Source organism: Salvelinus sp. IW2-2015, linkage group LG5, assembly GCF_002910315.2.
Source record: "Salvelinus sp. IW2-2015 linkage group LG5, ASM291031v2, whole genome shotgun sequence".
NCBI lineage: Eukaryota > Metazoa > Chordata > Actinopteri > Salmoniformes > Salmonidae > Salvelinus > Salvelinus sp. IW2-2015.
In genome coordinates, this window is record NC_036844.1 from 11,683,511 (window position 1) to 11,702,605 (window position 19,095).

The following is a 19,095-nucleotide window of genomic DNA, read 5'->3' on the forward strand; positions in this document are numbered from 1 at the left end:
AGGGGTTGAATACTTATTGACTCAAGATATTTCAGCTGTTAATTTTTTATTAATTTAAAAAATGTTCTATAAACAAAATTCCACTTTGACATTTACATTTCAGTCATTTAGCAGACACACTTATCCAGAGCGACTTACAGGAGCAATTAGGGTTAAGTGCCTTGCTCAAGGGCATCTCGACAGATGTTTCACCTCGTCAGCTCGGGGATTCAAACCAGCAACCTTTCAGTTACTGGCCCAACGCTCTTAATCACTAGGCTACATTATGTGGTATTGTGTGTAGATCAGTGAAACAAAATCTAAATGTAATCAATTTTAAATACAGGCTGTAACACGACAAAATGTGGAAAAAGTCAAGGGGTGTGAATACTTTCCGAAGGCACTGTATCATTATAGAATACACATACATGTACCGCATGTCATTATCACCATCAACGTGAAAACATGTATCATTATATTTGGTGTGTGTGTGTGTGTGTGTGTGTGTGAGTATGTATGTAACTTGAGTTGTGAGAAAAATAATCCTCTTGAATGGCAATAAACGCCATCAATTAATTCCGATTTGATAGACATGTATACTCACGTCTGTGGCACGACGGCCAGAATGACTGTGTGTTCTGAGCGCTTTGTGGCACGAATCAACCTGGATCAACAACACAAGAGATTGATCATCTAAGAGACTGATGAAACAGAAGCGCTCGAAATCCCGCAGATGGTCAAGAAAAATATATATTTTCACAACCACAAAATGATCACATATATGTTTCGGACCCCATACGAGGACTTGAAGTGCTTTTGTGGCTTTACCTTAAAAAATTCCCTAGCTAACTCACGAGGCAGGTTTGAGAGCAATACGTGTGATTGAGTTGATCGCTTCATTTGACAGACACACAACATGAGAGGAGGCTTTAGAATGAGTGCCAGTATAAACATGTGGGCAGTGGAGGAGTGATGTCATTTGCATATGAGAGATAATTTCTCTACTTTACACAGGCTCACCATGGACACAATGTACTGCAGGGATGGGAGGGAGGAAGGGAGGGAGGGAGAGAGGGAGAGGGAAGGAGAGAGAGAGAAGGAGAGAGAGGGAAGGAGAGAGAGGAGAAAGAGGGAAGGAGGGAGAGAGGAGAGAGATAAGGAGAAAGAGGGAAGGAAGAGAGAGAGGAGAGAGAGTGGGAGGGAAAGATAAATGTGAGTGATGCAAAAGGGGGGAGGGAAGTAAGCGAGAGCGAGAGAGAGAGGAGACAGAGAGAGAGAGAGAGAGAGAGAAGGAGAGAGAGCAGAGAGAGAGAGAGAGAGAGAGAGAGAGAGAGAGAGAGAGAGAGAGAGGAAGAGAGAGAGAGAGAGAGAGAGAGAGAGAGAGAGAGAGAGAGAGAGAGAGAGAGAGAGGGAGAGAGAGAGAGAGAGAGAGAAAGAAAGAAAGAGACTTGTGATAGACCGGTCTTTATTGAGAAGAGAGAAAGCCACTCTCTCTGCTTCTGGGAAAATATTACCATGCGTGACTAATAACTCTAATCACTAGATACTGTATGAAGAAGCATTTGATGGTCTGACCACATGATAAATACTGGGTGGGATTATTAGGACAGTTTGAGTTTTTAGTGTATCTACACTGAACAAAAATATAAACACAACATGTTTCATGAACAGCAAAAAAAAATATCCCAGAAATTTTCCATATGCACAGAAATCTTATTTCTCTCATAATTTGTGCTCAAATTTGTTCATATCCCTGTTCTCCACTGCCAAGATAATCCATCCACCTGGCAGGTGTGGCATATCAAGAAGCTGATTAAACAGCATAATCATTACACAGGTGCACCTTGTGCTGGGGACAATAAAAGGCCACTCTAAAATGTACAGTTTTGTCACACAACACAATGCCACAGACGTCTCAAGTTTTGAGGGAGCGTGCAATTGGCATGCTGACTGCAGGAAAGTCCACCAGAACTGTTGCCAGAGACTTGAATGTCAGATAATTATTGAACTATTCCAACCGGCCTAACAACCACAGACTATGTATATGGCGTTGTGCAGGCGAGCAGTTTGCTGATGATAATGTTGTGAACAGAGTGCCCCATGGTGCGGTGTTAATTGTATGGGCAGGCATAAGCTACGGACAATGAACACAATTGCATTTTATCGATGGCAATTTGAACGTACAGAGACATCGTGACAAGATCCTGAGGCCCATTGTCCTGCCATTAATCTGCTGCCCGTCACCTCACGTTTCAGCATGATAATGTACGGCACCATGTCGCAAGGATCTGTACATAAGCTGAAAATGTCCCAGTTCTTCCATGGCCTGTATACTCACCAGACATGTCACCCATTAAGCATGTTTGGGATGCTCTGGATCGACGTGTACGACAGTGTGTTCCAGTTCCCGCCAATATCTAGCAACTTCGCACAGCCATTGAAGAGCAGTGGGACAACATTCCACAGGCCACAATTAACATCCTGATCAACTCTATGCGAAAGGAGATGTGTCGCAATGCATGAGGCAAATGGTGGTCACACCAGATACTGACTGGTTTTATGATGCACGCCCTTAAATGTTTTTTAAGGTATCTGTGATGCATATCTGTATTCCAAGTCATGTGAAATCCATAGATCAGCTAAACATTTAGATTGCTAAATTAGTTTAGAGGACAGCTATCTAAACTTGTTATCAAAGTGGAATTACCGGCTGTGTGTGGGGGGGGCATTGATTTGGTTCATCAGTGTCACCCAGATATCATATTAAAAATGGCAAACATTTCTCTCCACCATATGGCAAAATGTGTAGAATTGCATGAAATTTGTTTTAAAACTGTAAAATCTTCTCTCTGCCCCATGGCAAAATGTGTAGAATTGCACAAAAGTAACTTTTTAAAATGTTTTTTTAAAATCTCTACTGTCAAGTTGGGGGCCACTAAAATGTTTTGCTCACAATGCAACGTGTGTGTGGGAGGGTATGGATGCGGGTACACAGACCTGTGAGCAAGATTTTTTGTGGCCCCCAGCCCCATCAAAGATGCCCATCACTGACTGACAGACAGACAGACAGACAGTTTGAGTTTACCGACAGACAGCTTCTGCCTCAAAGTATCGTGAGTGGCGTCCATCGATGACTACAATCTCGTGGCTCTGGTCCAGGAAACACTCGATGGCGGACTCAGGCGTTCTGGCGATGTTACACCTGAAACCCGCCCGGTCACACGCCCACCAGAAGGCATCGCTTTGACCATCCTCCTTCGCAAACACCAGCAGGACCTGGGACAGAGTGAGAGAGAGAGAGAGAGAGAGAGAGAGAGAGAGAGAGAGAGAGAGCGAGAGAGAGAGAGAGAGAGCAGATGGTCTGAAATACCTCTTACCTGACAGAGGCAGCTTGCTGCAAAAACATTGGTTACTTTAATAAATAATTTGTTCATAAATAATTTGTTTGCTTGTCGGAGCAAGAGTGTGTGGTTATAATCTTTCTGAAGTTGTTTTCATCAAACATGAAGCTAGGATCAGTAGACTAAAAAGCTTATCAGTGCTTTTAAGTGCTGATATACAGTACAGTATCACAAAAAATAATAAATTAAATAGTAAAACATACATCACTTAAAGGTGCAATATGCATAAATCGATCCGCCATTTCCTGGTTGATAATATTCGAATAAAATAAAAATATAAATGCAACATGTAAAATGTTTGTTCCATGTTTCATGAGCTGAAATAAAATATCCCAGAAATGTTTCATACACACAGCTTATTTCTCTAAAATGTTGTGCACAAATTTGTTTACATCCCTGTTAGTGAGCATTTTTCCTTTGCCAAGGTAATCCAACCACCTGACAGGTGTGGCATATCAAGAAGCTGATTAAACAGCATGATCATTACACAGGTGCACCTTGTGCTGGGGACAATAAAAGGCCACTCTAAAATGTGCAGTTTTGGTACACAACACAATGCCACAGATGTCTCAAGTTTTGAGGGAGCGTGCAATTGGCATGCTGATTGCAGGAATGTTTACCAGAGCCGTTACCAGAGAATTGAATGTTCATTACTCTACCATAAGCCGCATCCAACGCCATTTCAGAGAATTTGGCATTATGATTAACCGGCCTCACAACCGCAGACCACGTGTAACCACGCCAGCCCAGGACCTCCACATCCAGCTTCTTCACCTGCCGGATAGTCTGAGACTGGCCACCCAGACAGCTGATGAAACTGAGGAGTATGTAATGAGGAGTCTGTAATGAAGCCCTTTTGTGCGGAAAAACTCATTCTGATTGGCTAGGCCTGGCTCCCCAGTGGGAGCGTCTAGCTCCCAAGTGGGTGGGCTCACAGTGCATTCGGAAAGTATTCAGACCCCTTGACATCTCACACATTTTGTTACGTTACAAAATGTGGAAAAAAGTCAAGGGGTCTGAATAGTTTAATGAATGCACAGTATGCCCTCCCAGGCCCACCCATGTCTGTGCCCCTGCCCAGTCATGTGAAATCCATAGATTAGGGCCTAATGAATTGATTTAAATTGCCTGATTTCCTCATATGAACTGTAGTAAAATCTTTATTTTCTTTTGTGTTATTGACTGTATGTTTGTTTATGTGTAACTCTGTGTTGTTGTTTTGTCGCACTGCTTTTCTTTATCTTGGCCAGGTCGCAGTTGTAAATGAGAACTTGTTCTCAACTGGCCTACCTYGTTAAATAAAGGTGAAATATATATTTTTTTAAATCAGTAAAGCATTGAAATTGTTGCGTGTTGCGTTCGTATTTTTGTTCAGTAGAAGAGTAACCAGGAGCCAGGTGGATGATAGTTAATGATGGCTGATGAGAGATGTTTTCACACCAACAGTTGTCTGGCCTGTACTGTACACCGACCGGTTGTTCTTCATACTGTATGGTAACTTTACCAATACTTGACTCCTATAGTAGAGCAGTAAGAGACAAGAGGCAAGAATGGAGGGACTTGTGTACACACACACACACACACACACACACACACACACACACACACACACACACACACACACACACACACACACACACACACACACACACCACACACACCACACACACACACACACACACACAACCACACACACACACACACACACACACACACACACCAATGGACAACTAACACAGGGAGAAAGGAAGTAGGGAAAGAGATTTATAAAGATTTCTTAATTACGTTTCACTTTTTAGATTTATGTGTATTGCTAGATATTACTGCACTGTTGGTGCTAGGAACACAAGCATTTCGCTACGCCTGCAAAAACCATCTGCTAAACATGTGTAGGCCGACCAATAGAATTTGATTTGATTTTGATTTGATTGAAAGAGAAACAGCGCGAGGGAGACCAAGAAGAGAGGAGAAGGGAGATGAGAGAGAGCGAGCCGTCTCGCCAGTCATGCCGGACAGACTGGCAGGAGTACGAGGGAAAGAAGGGAGCAGAGGATGGATGAGAAGAAGAGGAGAAAAGAGAGGGGGGGGGGGGGGGGAGCTGGCATTGGTAGGAGGCTGTGAAAGGTCTACACCCTTTGATCCCGAGCTGGGCTGTGTAACCATGGAGCTGCCGTGTGAAATTCCACACACACACACACACACCTCAGGCGACGCCGTCCCAAAATCCTATTATCTGCCGACCTGCCCTGCACCCGCCCACGGGCCAGACAGGGGGCGCCACACGTACACAGTTCTGTGTGTGTTGCCGCTTGAGTGCGTGTACATACACATAATCAAATCACATTTTATTTGTCACATTACTTACAAGCCCTTAACCAACAACAGCTTCATGGCATGCCTCCAACACCATCATTAAGTTTGCCGATGACGCAACAGTGGTAGGCCTGATCACCAACAACAATGAGACAGCCTATAGGGAGGAGGTCAGAGACCTGGCAGTGTGGTGCCAGGATAAAAACCTCTCCCTCAACGTGGAAATGGAGCACGCCCCCATTATCATCAACAGGGCTGCAGTGGAGCAGGTTGAGAGCTTCAAGTTCCTTGGTGTCCACATCACCAACAAACTAACATGGTCCAAGCACAACATGACAGTCGTGAAGAGGGCACAACAAAGCCTATTCCCCCTCAGGAGACTGAAAAGATTTGGCATGGGTCCTCAGATCTTCAAAAGGTTCTACAGCTGCACCACCGAGAGTATCCTGACGGGTTGCATCACTGCCTGGTATGGCAACTGCTCGGCCTCCGACTGCAAGGCACTACAGAGGGTAGTGCGCACGGCCCAGTACATCACTTGGGCCAAGCTTCCTGCCATCCAGGAACTCTATACCAGGCGGTGTCAGAGGAAGGCCCTAAAAATTGTCAAGACTCCAGCCACCCTAGTCATAGACTGTGCTCTCTGCTACCGCAGAGCAAGCGGTACCGGAGCCCCAAGTCTAGGTCCAAGAGGCATCTAAACAGCTTCTACCACTCACGCCATAAGACTCCTGAACACCTAATCAAATGGCTACCCAGACTATTTGCATTGCCCCCCCCCCCGCCCTCTTTTATGATGCTGCTACTCTGTTATTATCTATGCATAGTCACTTTAATAACTCTACCTACATGTACATATTACCTAACCGGTGCGCCCGCACATTGACTCTGTACCGGTACCCCCTGTATATAGCCTCGCTATTGTTATTTTACTGCTGCTCTTTAATTATTTATAACATTTATTTCTTATTTTTTAGGGATTTTTCTTAAAACGGCATTGTTGGTTAAGTGCTTGTAAGTAAGCATTTCACTGTAAGGTCTACACATGTACTCGGCGCATGTGACAAATAAAATTAGATTGGATTTGAACCTTTGATTTGATTTGATTTAAGACATTTTAAGGGAAAAAAAGTGTTAAGTAAAAAATAGATAAGTAAAACATAGAAAATAAAAGTAACAAATAATTAAACACCAGCAGTAAAATAACAATAGCAAGGCTATATACAGGCGGTACCAGTACAGACTCAATATGCGGGGGCACCGGTTAGCCGAGGTAATTGAGGTAATATGTACATGTAGGTAGAGTTAAAGTGACTGATCATACTGCCTCCAAGTGGATGTCTTTCATGATTATCTTTATTATCCAAGTGCTAAATAGTTGGAGTGTGTTTGAACACACAATCACTTAATAGTGATTAATCCCAGTGGTTTCCCTAAGTGGTTTACACACTGTGTTGCCCTCAAGGCAGGACTGACATAGAGAAGGGCCTCTACCCCTGACTGCTGTGCCACGCTGACTCAGCCAATCACAGTTCAGGGGTTAAAGCTAGAATCCTTTAAGCCTCCATCTCTACACACCCTTGACCAGGCAGACAGATAGGGGGACGAAGGTATGGAACAGACAGGCAGACAAGACAGACAGACAGACTGATAGTTAGACAAATAGAGGGACGAAGGTATGGAACAGAGAGAGACAGACAGACAGACAGACAGACAGACAGACAGACAGACAGACAGACAGACAGACAGTTTCTCAGAGCGATAGCGAGAGACATCTAGCTGACTGGCTTTACACCAAGTCTTGTCAGTGGGACTCCTCTTGTCGTAGAGCCAAGGAGTACAGTGTGGAGGAGACATACTAACAGTCATCAATCTGATGGATCATTCCTAATACGCATGGTTTACTCCTCACACTCAGAACAACATGTAAATGCTTTTCCCGTGTTTTGAAGTGAGGGCTACAGCATGTTTCTCCATATGGTTTCTTAAGTTAAGTGACCATCCTAAGTTCCCTGTCCAAAGTAAGAGCAGAGCACCCTGTATACTGTCTTCTGCAGCCTACAGTCAACAACAGTTCACCCTCTGGAAAATAATCCCTCTGATTGAGGAGGAGTCCTGTGACAGGGTGCAGAAACGAAGGAGCGGAGAGAAGTAGATTTGGAGTTACCGAGTCTTTCCAGGGCTCGGAGGGAACGATAAATGTCAGGAGGAAACTTTCAGCACGCAACTCTCTCCTCCGGAGCATTTTATCTTTTCTTCTCTCTTTTCTCTCTCGTTCTCCCTGTTCAAGTGGGAGGGAGGTAAAGAGGGAGTGGGGAGTTAGGTCATGGTACAGTAGAGTTTGTGTGTGCATGACTCTGTGTGCGTACGAGACTGTGGGTGTGTGCGGATGTGTGTGTGCTTCCGCTGTCTGTTTGTGCGTGTGGATGACTCTGTGTGTGTACGCAACTGTATGTGTGAGTGTGCATCTGTTTCTGTGTGTGTGCTCCCTTGTGTGTCTGTTTGTGTGTATGACTTTGTGTGTGTGTTTGCGTGACTCTTCGTGTGTGTGGTGTGTGTGTGTGTGTGTGTGTGTGTGTGTGTGTGTGTGTGTGTGTGTGTGTGTGTGTGTGTGTGTGTGCTCCACATCTTGAGGAGAGTAGTTATTTTAATGGAGCGTGTGTTGAGGGCTGTATGGGGAGGAGGGGTTGTAATAAAGTCTCTAGTCCTTCCACCTGGTTCAGCCAGCCAGCTGCTGCCAGACACTACCTCCTGCAGAGGCTTTTACACAGCCTGATAACGAAGAATGGATGAGTTCTGGAGATGAGGTTTGGATGAGGTTTTATTCAGCACAATAAAGACGTATGGATGAAGGGTAGAGCCTTTCAGTATGTATTTTCTTTCAAACACTTTGAGCATTTGGTGAAGCCTGCCAGATGGTGGGGGAGGTTTGCACTTTTGGGACTATTCCATTACTCCATCAAGCACAATGACAGAGATGTAAAAAGACAGAGACCTAGATGTCTAGATGCACAAGAAACACAAAACACCTATGATCTTGTGTAACTAACACTCCCTTTCCTAAATTACACAACAGCGTTAAGGCCTGGGAGCTAATCTGGCCTTCTCAAAGGCTCACACTGCCATAATCCCAATCCACAGGACACAACCTCAACCTCAAACTAGCAGCTGTTCACAGCTGGTCACCGGAAACTTAACTACCACCAACCCACACACCATCGGGTGTAAAGCAGGGATGGAACCAGTTCAGGGAACACAACCGAAAACCGGGGGGAAAAAACTACATTTTCAGAGGAAACAGAAACAGAACTGCGAACGAAAGTGATCTCCGTTATTTTAAAATCTTGAGAACCGGATAATAATGTTTTTTTTGTTCCTGCACATATCTGACCAATCAAACATGTTAACATCTAGCTTACCCGTTCCATTGCAAAAGGCTCTATCTGCACTGACTGGTGGAGTAAATTCACAAGCTAAATGTAATTACTATGTTCATTTCACGGGTTAAAATATAAACGAAATGGAACTTTTATGAACCCTACATTTTTTGGAGGGTTTGAACAGGTTCAGAACTTAATTATGCTGGTCGGAACCCAAAAAATAGAGGTTCTGTTCAGAACGAACAATTGGAAAATAATTTTGGTACCAACCCCTAGTGAAAAAAGTTATATAGTGTACATGTATGCCGTATGCCATGTTGTGTCATGTGGTGTCTCATTGTTACGCCATGTTGAAACCATTCTATCATGCAATGATATCTCCAGTGTTTCCCCTATATTCCCCTACATTTAAACCAAAGAATTGGATGCAATATCTACAGTAGCAGTCAAAAATTTGGACACACCTACTTATTCCAGGGTTTTTCTTTATTTTGACTATTTTCTACATTGTAGAATAATAGTGAAGACATCAAAACTATGAAATAAGACATAAGGAATCATGTAGTAACCAAAAAAGTGTTAAACAAATCCAAATATATGTTATATTTGAGATTCTTCAAAGTAGCCACCCTTTGTCTTGATGGCAGCTTTGCATACTCTTGGCATTCTCTCAACCAGCTTCATGAGGTAGTCACCTGGAATGCATTTCAATTAACAGGTGTGCCTTGTAAAAAGTTCATTTGTGGAAATTCTTTCCTTCTTAATGCGTTTGAGCCAATCAGTTGTGTTGTGACAAGGTAGGGTTGGTATACAGAAGATAGCCCTATTTGGAAAAAGACTAAGTCCATATTATGGCAAGAACAGCTCAAATAAGCAAAGAGAAACGACAGTCCATTATTACTTTAAGACATGAAGCTCAGTCAATTTCAAGAACTTTGAAAGTTTCTTCAAGTGCAGTAGCAAAAACCWTCAAAGTGCTATGATGAAACTGGCTCTCATGAGGACCGCCACAGGAAAGGAAGACCCGGAGTTACCTCTTCTGCAAAGGATAAGTTCATTAGAGTTACCAGCCTCAGAAATTGCAGCACAAATAAATGCTTCACAGAGTTCAAGTAACAGACACATCTCAACATCAACTGTTCAGAGGAGACTGTGTGATTCAGGCCTTCATGGTCAAATTGCTGTAAAGAAACCACTACTAAAGGACACCAATAATAAGAAGAGACTTGCTTGGGCCAAGAAACACGAGCAATGGACATTAGACCGGTGGAAATCTGTACTTTGGTCTGATTAGTACAACTTTGAGATATATGGTTCCAAACGACATGTCTTTGTGAGACACAGAGAAGGTGAACAGATGATCTCTGCATGTGTGGTTCCCACCGTGAAGCATGGAGGAAGAGGTGTGATTCAAGCCACACTTAACCAGAATGTCTACCACAGCATTCTGCAGAGATACGCCATCACATCAGGTTTGTGCTTAGTGGGACTATTATTTGTTTTTCAACAGGACAATGACCCAACACACCTCCAGGCTGTGTAAGGGATATTTGACCAAGAAGGAGAGTGATGGAGTGCTGCATCAGATGACCTGGCCTCCACAATCACCCGACCTCAACCCAATTGAGATGGTTTGGAATGAGTTGGACCAGAAAGTGAAGGAAAAGCAACTCAGCATATGTGGGAACTCCTTCAAGACTGTTGGAAAAGCATTCCAGGTGAAGCTGGTTGAGAGAATGCCAAGAGTGTGCAAAGCTGTCATCAAGACAAAGGGTGGCTACTTTGAAGAATCTAAAATATTTTTTTAACACTTTTTTGGGTTACTACATGATTCCATATGTGTTATTTCATAGTTTTGTTGTCTTCACTATTATTCTACAATGTAGAAAATAGTAAAAAAGTCATTGGCTCAATAAAAAAGTTGTTGGCTCAATAACTGGAAGTCTATGGGAACATCTAGCAATGCACCCCCCCTACCCTTGCCACCACTACTAATGGAAACACTGAGATCACATCCCATAGTGAATACAAAAACAGTCGCAATCTACATATTGTAGATAGACATACAGCGCATTCGGAAAGTATTCAGACCCCTTGACTTTTTCCACATTTTGTTACGTTGCAGCCTTATACAAAAATGTATACAATTGTTTTTTTCCCTCATCATTCTACACACAATACCACATAATGACAAAGCAAAAACATTTATTTTTATTTTTTACATATTTGCAACAAAACAATTGTATTCAGATCCTTTACTGAGTACTTTGTTGAAGCACCTTTGGCAGCGATTACAGCCTCGAGTCTTCTTGGGTATGACGCTACAAGCTTGGCACAGCTGTATTTGGGGAGGTTCTCTGTCAGGTTGGATGGGGAGCGTCACTGCACAGCTATTTTTAGGTCTCTCCAGAGATGTTAGATCGGGTTCAAGTCTGGGCTCTGGCTGGACCACTCAAGGACATTCAGAGACTTGTCCCGAAGCCACTCCTGCGTTGTCTTGGCTGTGTGCTTAGGGTCGTTGTCATGTTAGAAGGTGAACCTTTGGCCCAGTTTGAGGTCCTAAGTGCTCTGGAGCAGGTTTTCATCAAAAATCTCTCTTTACTTTGCGCCGTTCATTTTTCCCTCGATCCTGACTAGTCTCCCAGTCCCTGCCGCTGAAAAACATCCACACAACATGATGCTGCCACCACCATGCTTCAACGTAGGGATGGTGCCAGGTTTCCTCCAGATGTGACACTTGGCATTCAGGCCAAAGAGTTCAATCTTCGTTTCATCAGACCAGAGAATCTTGTTTCTCATGGTCTGAGAGTCCTTTTGGTGCCTTTTGGCAAACTCCAAGCTGGCTGTCATGTGCCTTTTACTGAAGAGTGTCTTCCGTCTGGCCACTTTACCATATAGGCCTGATTGGTGGAGTGGTGCAGAGCTGGTTGTCCTTCTGGAACGTTTTCCCATCTCCACAGAGGAACTCTGGAGTTCTGTCAGAGAGACCATCGCGCTCTTGGTCACCTCCCTGACCAAGGCCCTTCTCCCCCGATTGCTCAGTTTGGCCTGGCGGCCAGCTCTAGGAAGAATTTTGTTGGTTCCAAACTTCTTCCATTTATGAATGATGGAGGCCACTGTGTTCTTGGGGACCTTCAACACTTCAGAAATGTTTTGTTACCCTTCCCCAGATCTATGCCTCAACACAATGCTGTCTCCTTCAACCTCATGGCTTGGTTTTTTCTCTGACATGCACTGTCAACTGTGAGACCTTATATAGACAGGTGTGCGCCTTTCCAAATCATGTGGATTCAATTGAATTTACAACAGGTGGACTCCAATCAAGTTGTAGAAACATCTCAAGGATGATCAATGGAAACAGGATGCACCTGAGCTCAATTTCGAGTCTCATAGCAAAGGGTCTGAATACTTGTGTAAATAAGGCATTTCTGATTTTTTATTTGAATAAATTAGCAAACATTTCTAAAAATCTGTTTTCGCTTTGTCATCGTGGGGTATTGTGTGTAGATTGATGAGGATTAATTTTTTTTATATATTATTTTTAGAATAAGGCTGTAACTGTACTTGTCTTGTGCATTTGTTTTATTCTGGGATTATGACTAAAACTGACTGGTGGAGTCACTTTACCCCAACCTGCACGTACAAATTACCTCGACTAACCTGTACCCCCGCACATTGACTAGTACCAGTACCCCCTGTACGTAGCCTCATTAATGTTATTTTATTGTGTTACTTTTAATTACATTTTTTACTTCAGGTTATTTAGTAAATATTTTCTTAACTTTATTTCTTGAACTGCATTGTTGGTTAAGGGCTTGTAAGTAAGCATTTCACGGTAAGGTCTACACCTGTTGTATTCGGCGCATGTGAGAAGTAAAATTGGATTTGATATGATTTGATTCCGCTGATGAGTTTCTATGCTGTTGTTCAACCTGCTTATTTGAATGCACTACTTTTACACAGCTCTGGCTAACAGCATGCTAAATAACTGAAATGCAAATCGAATGTACAGGCCCCACAAGTAATTTTCACAAATCTCTCTGATTACGCTTTCTAATCACATCCTAAAATCCTCTTCTGTGCCAATCAAAATGGCCACCACTCCAAAGCCTCTAGTAGCGTGAAGAAGAGACAAACTGCCCATGATGTGCTCTACCCCAACATGTAACATCACTGAATTGCATAACAAAATACAGCAGACTCCTGATAATTGACGGACGGTGGCCACTAAACTGGAGCATGCTGTTATCAGGAGAAATAAAGAAGAATGTAAAGTGCAGTTTTACCTGAATAGGTTCTTGGGTCAGTCTCATAGGTCCTATGCATTCTTCTGTGGCTGATACCTGGAACACAACCAGAGAGAGAGAGATGGAATGAGCTCAAGCTCAAACAAAAACAACAAAACAATGAATAGCAAGAGTAAAAACAGACGAGAGAGCAGGAGTAAAAAATGAAACATAGAAAAAGGGGAAACAGAGTACTGCTCACCATTTTACTCTCTTCTTCAGGTACCATACATGCCCTGAACCTCTCTCTCGCTATCGCTTTTCCCCCTCTCTCTATCTCTTTCTTTCTCTCTCTGTCTCAACCAGCTAATACTCCATAAGCAGGTATTCCTCAGTAAAAAAAACGAAGCTCTACACTCTTGAGCAAACCTTGGTTAGCTTACTGAGCAATGTCACTGTATCAACTATAGCAGGAAGGATTTCTAGCTACTGGACTATCGACTAAAGTCTTAGGATGTTCCACGCACACACTCACACTATTAGTGACGCAACAAGACCAGGTCTGTTACAAGCCTCTTTAAAGAGTATTAAGGGATACAGACAGACAGGTGTATGTGAGTAATGCCTTGTGGAGGAGCAGTACTGACACTGTTGACAGACTGGAGCTAACGCAGATTCAAAAATAACATGCACATGAGTCCTTTCACCAATTCGGTGCCTTTTGAGAATTGTGACTTGGTGAAAAAAACATGTTTGATTTCACATAATTTTAACATTCTGTCATAAAGAACACATGTTCCACTTCAACCTCGCATGAGGTTACATTTTTTAAAGGCCAATAAAAAGTGCATATTAAGTGGCAAATAAAGTAACAGGGTTGACTGTAAAAGGGTTGACCATTTCACCTTAAATCAGCCATAAATCCTCTTGTGACAGGGTGAATGGAAGCTAGTTGTGTGCAACAGAGAGGGGCAATTGAATGCAAGCTTATTTTGTATTTGTTCATAAAAAAAAACATTCCTAGCCTGTCTGTCTATGGGTAAGAGGGTTGACGTGTTATGCTTGAAAATGGCCGAAGAGAACCAGCTCACCTGCTTTTACACTATGATTTGACTATTTGACATGTTCAATGTTTTTTTATTTTTTATAAATATTTTAAAATGAATAGTTTCATCATATTAAAATGAAAATTTAGTTCACGTAACAGGGTTGACATTCAACACGAGGGACAGACGTGAATGAATCACCATGAAATAAATAATCATCTTCAGAAATTACTTTGTCAAAACAACAAAATAACTAGGGCTTTACAATGATGGTGAACACTTGGAGAAATGCTGGAGTTAAGGGGTTTAAAATCTTTCTAGAAGTCACAGAGGGTGCACCGAGGGACATGTTAAAATGCAGCATTTTGCCACTTTAGCAAGTCTTTATTCATATTGAAAATCAGATTTATTGAATTCTCCACGTGACCTATATTAAAGGGCACTTCATTTAATATAACAGGCTTTTAAAATTCAATATTGGTGTACAATTTCTCCTTAAATTACCAAAGGGAAGCAAAAGGCACTAATTTCGTTGAACGACCCACACCGGTGGCAATGACATCTCAAGTCTCCACATATGCAGTATTTCACGTTGACCCATATCTGTCTCTGTGCCTCTTTGGACACCTGTCATTATCTGTTTATCACAGCTCATCACGGCTCATTGACTCAGTACTGTTAATTGTCCCTCTTGGCCTCCCTTACAGAGTTGAATGAGGCCAGCTCTGCAGTCATATTCAATGGATAAGGGACTGTTTGTGTTTGTTTGTGGGGACATCAGTTAGGATCTGATGTATGGCCAACAATGTATGGCGATTAGTGCCAACAATGAGCTCATCAGGTCTCTTGTGCCCTGTCCCTGTGTCTGATATGGTTCCTGAACCATGTCGGTGTAGGAGGACAGAGAGGGGCATAGAAGAATGTATAGAGAGTGTATAGAGAGTGTATAGAGAATGTAAAGAGAGTGTATAGAAGGGTGTATAGAAGGGTGTATAGCGAGTACAGAGAGTATAGACTGTATAGAAGGGTGTATAGAGAGTATAGAGTGTATAGAGAGTATAGAGAGTATAGACTGTATAGAGAGTATAGAGTGTATAGAGGGTGTATAGAGAGTATAGACTGTATAGAAGGGTGTATAGAGAGTATAGTGTATAAAAGGTGTATATAGAGTATTAGAGTGTATAGAAGGTATAGAGAGTATAGAGTGTATATGAAGGTGATTAGAGAGTATAGAGAGTTATAGAAGGGTGTATAGAGAGTATAGACTGTTATAGAAGGGTGTAAGGTAGAGAGTAGAGAGTATAGAGTGTATAGAAGGGTTGTATAGAGATGTATAAGTGTAATAGAAAGGTGTATAGAGAGTATAGAGTGTATAGAAGGGTGTATAGAGGAGTATAGAGTGTATAGGAAGGGTGTATAGAGAGTATAGAGTGTATAGAGGGTGTATAGGAGAGTATAGAGAGTATTAGACTGTATAGAAAGGGTGTTATAAGAGAGTATAGCAGTGTGTATAGCAAGGTGTATAGAGGTATAGGAGAGATATAGACTGTTATAGAGGGTGTATAGAGAGTATAGAGTGTATAGAGGGTGTATAGAAGTATAGAAGATAGACTGTATAGAAGGTGTATAGAGAGTATATAGAGAGTATAGAGGTGTATAGGAGTATAGACTGTATAGAGGGTGTATTAGAGGAGCTATAGAGAGATAGACTGTATAGAGAGTATAAGAAGTGACTGTATAAGAGTAGAGAGTATAGACTGTATAGAAGGTTATGAGAGAGTTTAGATGTATAGAAGGCGTGTATGAGAGATAGAGTATAGAGGATGTATAGAGAGTAGAGGTGTATAGAAGTATTAAGAGAGTATAGAAGTTAGACGTATAAGGTGTAGAGGGTATCGGAGTATAGACTGTATAAGTGTGTAAGCAGAGCTATAGGGATGATAAAGGGTGTTATAGAGAGTTATAGAGTGTATTAAGAGGTATGAGGTATTATAGAGGTGTATAGGTATAGCGACTGTAAGAGGGTGTATTAGAGAGCCATAGAGTGTATAGAAGGGTTGTATAGAGGTATAGGTGTATAGCAAGGGTGATTATAGAGAGTATAGAGAGTATAGACTGTATAGAAGGGTGTATAGAGAGTATAGAGAGTATAGAGTGTATAGAGAGTATAGACTGTATAGAAGGTGTATAGAAGGTATAGAGAGTATAGACTGTAGAGAAGGGTGTATAGAGAGTTATAGAGAGTATAGAGTGTATAGAAGGTGTATAGAGAGATATAGAGTGTATAGAAGGTGTATAGAGAGATGGAGTTATAGAAGGGTGTTATAGAGAGTATAGAGTGTATAGAAGGGTGTATGAGAGTAGAGAGAGTAGAGAAGGGTGTAAAGAGAGTATAGAGTGTATAGAGAGTATAGAGGGTGTATAGAGGAGTTATAGAGTGTATAGAGGGAGTATAGAGTGTATAGACTGTATAGAGAGGTATAGACTGTATAGAGAGTATAGGGTGTATAGAGAGTATAGAGAGTATAGACTTATAGAAGTGTATAAGAGTATAGAGTGTATAGAAGGGTGTATAGAGAGTATAGAGTGTATAGAAGTGTATAGAGAGTATAGAGTGTATAGAAGGGTGTATAGAGAGTATAGAGTGTATAGAAGGTGTATAGAGAGTATAGAGAGTATAGATGTATAGAAGGGTGTATAGAGAGTATAAGAGTGTATAGAAGGGTGTATAGAGAGTATAGAGGAGATAACTGTATAGAAGGGTGTATAGAGAGTATAGAGAGTATAGATGTATAGAAGGGTGTATAGAAGTATAGAGTGATAGAAGGGTGTATAGAGAGTATAGAGTGTATAGAAGGGTGTATAGGAGTATAGAGAGTATAGACGTGTATAGAAGGGTGTATAGAGAGTATAGAGAGTATTAGAGTGTATAGAGAGTATAGATGTATAGAAGGGTGTATAGAGAGTATAGAGAGAGTTAGACTGTATAGAAGGGTGTATAGAGAGTATAGAGAGTATAGACTGTTATAGAAGGGTGTATAGAGAGTATAGAGTGTATAGAAAGGTGTATAGAGAGTATGGAGTGTTATAGAGGGTGTATAGAGAGTATAGAGTGGTATAGAAGGGTGGTATAGAGAGTATAGAGAGTATAGAGGTGTAAGAGAGTTATAGAGTTGTATAGAGAGTATAGAAGGGTGTATAGAGAGTATTAGAGTGTATAGAGAGTATAGAGTGTATAGAGAGTATAGAGAGTATAGACGTGTATAGAGAGTATGGTGTATAGAGAGTATAAGAGAGTATAGAGGTAATAAAGAAGGGGTATAGAGAGATATAGAGTGTATAGAAGGGTGTATAGAGAGTATAAGTGTATAGAAGGGTGTAAGAAGGTATAGAGTGTTATAGAAGGGTGTATAGAGAGTATTAGAGTGTATAGAAGGGTGTATAGAGAGTATAGAGAGTATAGACTGTATAGAAGGGTGTAAGAGAGTATAGAGTGTATAGAAGGGTGTATAGAGAGTATAGAGAGTATTAGACTGTATAGAAGGGTGTATAGAGAGTATTAGGAGTATAGAGTATAGAGGGTGTATAGAGAGGTATAGATGTATAGAAGGGTGTATAGAGAGAGTATAGAGTGTATAGAAGGGTTTAGAGAGTTATAGAGGAGTATAGAAGTGTATTAGAGAGTATAGATGTATAGAGAGTATAGATGTATAGAGATGTATAGAGAGTATAGACTGTATAGAAGGTGTATAGAGAGTATAGAGTGTATAGAAGGGTGTATAGAAGGTATAGAGTGTATAGAAGGTGTATAGAGAGTTTAGAGAGTATAGATGTATTAGAAGGGGTAGTATAGAGAGTATAGAGAGTTATAGACTGTATAGAAGGGTTAGTAGAGAGTATAGAGTGTATAGAAGGGTGTATAGAGAGTATAGAGTGTATAGAAGGGTGTATAGAGAGTATAGGTGTATAGATGTATAGAGGGGTATTAAGAGATAGAGTAGTATAGAGGGTGTATAGAGAGTTATAGAGTGTATAGAAGGGTGGATAGAGGAGTATAGGATATAGATGTAATAGAAGGGTGTATAGAGAGTATAGAGAGATAGATGTATAGAGAGATAGATGTATAGAAGGTGTATAGAGAGGATAGAGAGTATAGACTGTATAGAAGGGTGTATAGAGAGTTATAGAGATATAGACATGTATAGAAGGTGTATAGAGAGTATAGAGTGTATAGAAGGGTGTATAGAGAGTTATGGAGTGTATAGAAGGGTGTATAGAGAGTATAGAGTGGTATTAGAAGGGTGTATAGAGAGTATAGAGAGTATAGAAGGGTTGTATAGAGAGTATAGAGTGTATAGAGAGTTATAAAGGGTGTATAGAGAGTATAGAGTGTATAAGAGTATGAGTGTAAGGAGTATAGAGAGTATAGACTGTTATAGGAGAGTTAGGGTGTATAGAGAGTATAGAGAGTATAGACTGTATTAGAAGGTGTATAGAGGTACTAGAGTGTATAGAAGGGTGTTAGAGAGTATAAAGTATGACTTTATAGAGTGTTAGCAGTTATAGAGGTATAGACTGTATAGAAGGGTGTATAGAGAGTATAATAGAGTGTATAGAGAGTATAGAGTGTATAGAACTGTATAGAGAGTATAGAGTGTATAGAATGGTGTATAGAAAGTCTTTAGAGAGTGTATAGAGTGTATAGAGAGTGTTTAGAAGGGTGTATAGAGAGTGTATAGAGAGTGTATGA

At 41.3% G+C, this 19,095-nt stretch overlaps 1 protein-coding gene across 1 annotated transcript in view; it reads right to left on the reverse strand.

Annotated features, from left to right (window-relative positions):
* The window catches only part of LOC111963913 (high affinity cAMP-specific and IBMX-insensitive 3',5'-cyclic phosphodiesterase 8B), an 85,117-nt gene that overhangs the window by 49,236 nt on the left and 16,786 nt on the right, over positions 1-19,095 (reverse strand). Inside the window, exons 2-4 of the mRNA XM_070443553.1 lie at positions 13,360-13,416; positions 3,065-3,255; positions 584-643 (exon numbers count right to left, since the gene is read on the reverse strand). Coding sequence (XP_070299654.1) covers positions 584-643; positions 3,065-3,255; positions 13,360-13,416 — 308 coding nt within the window. The remainder of the gene's footprint in view (positions 1-583; positions 644-3,064; positions 3,256-13,359; positions 13,417-19,095) is intronic.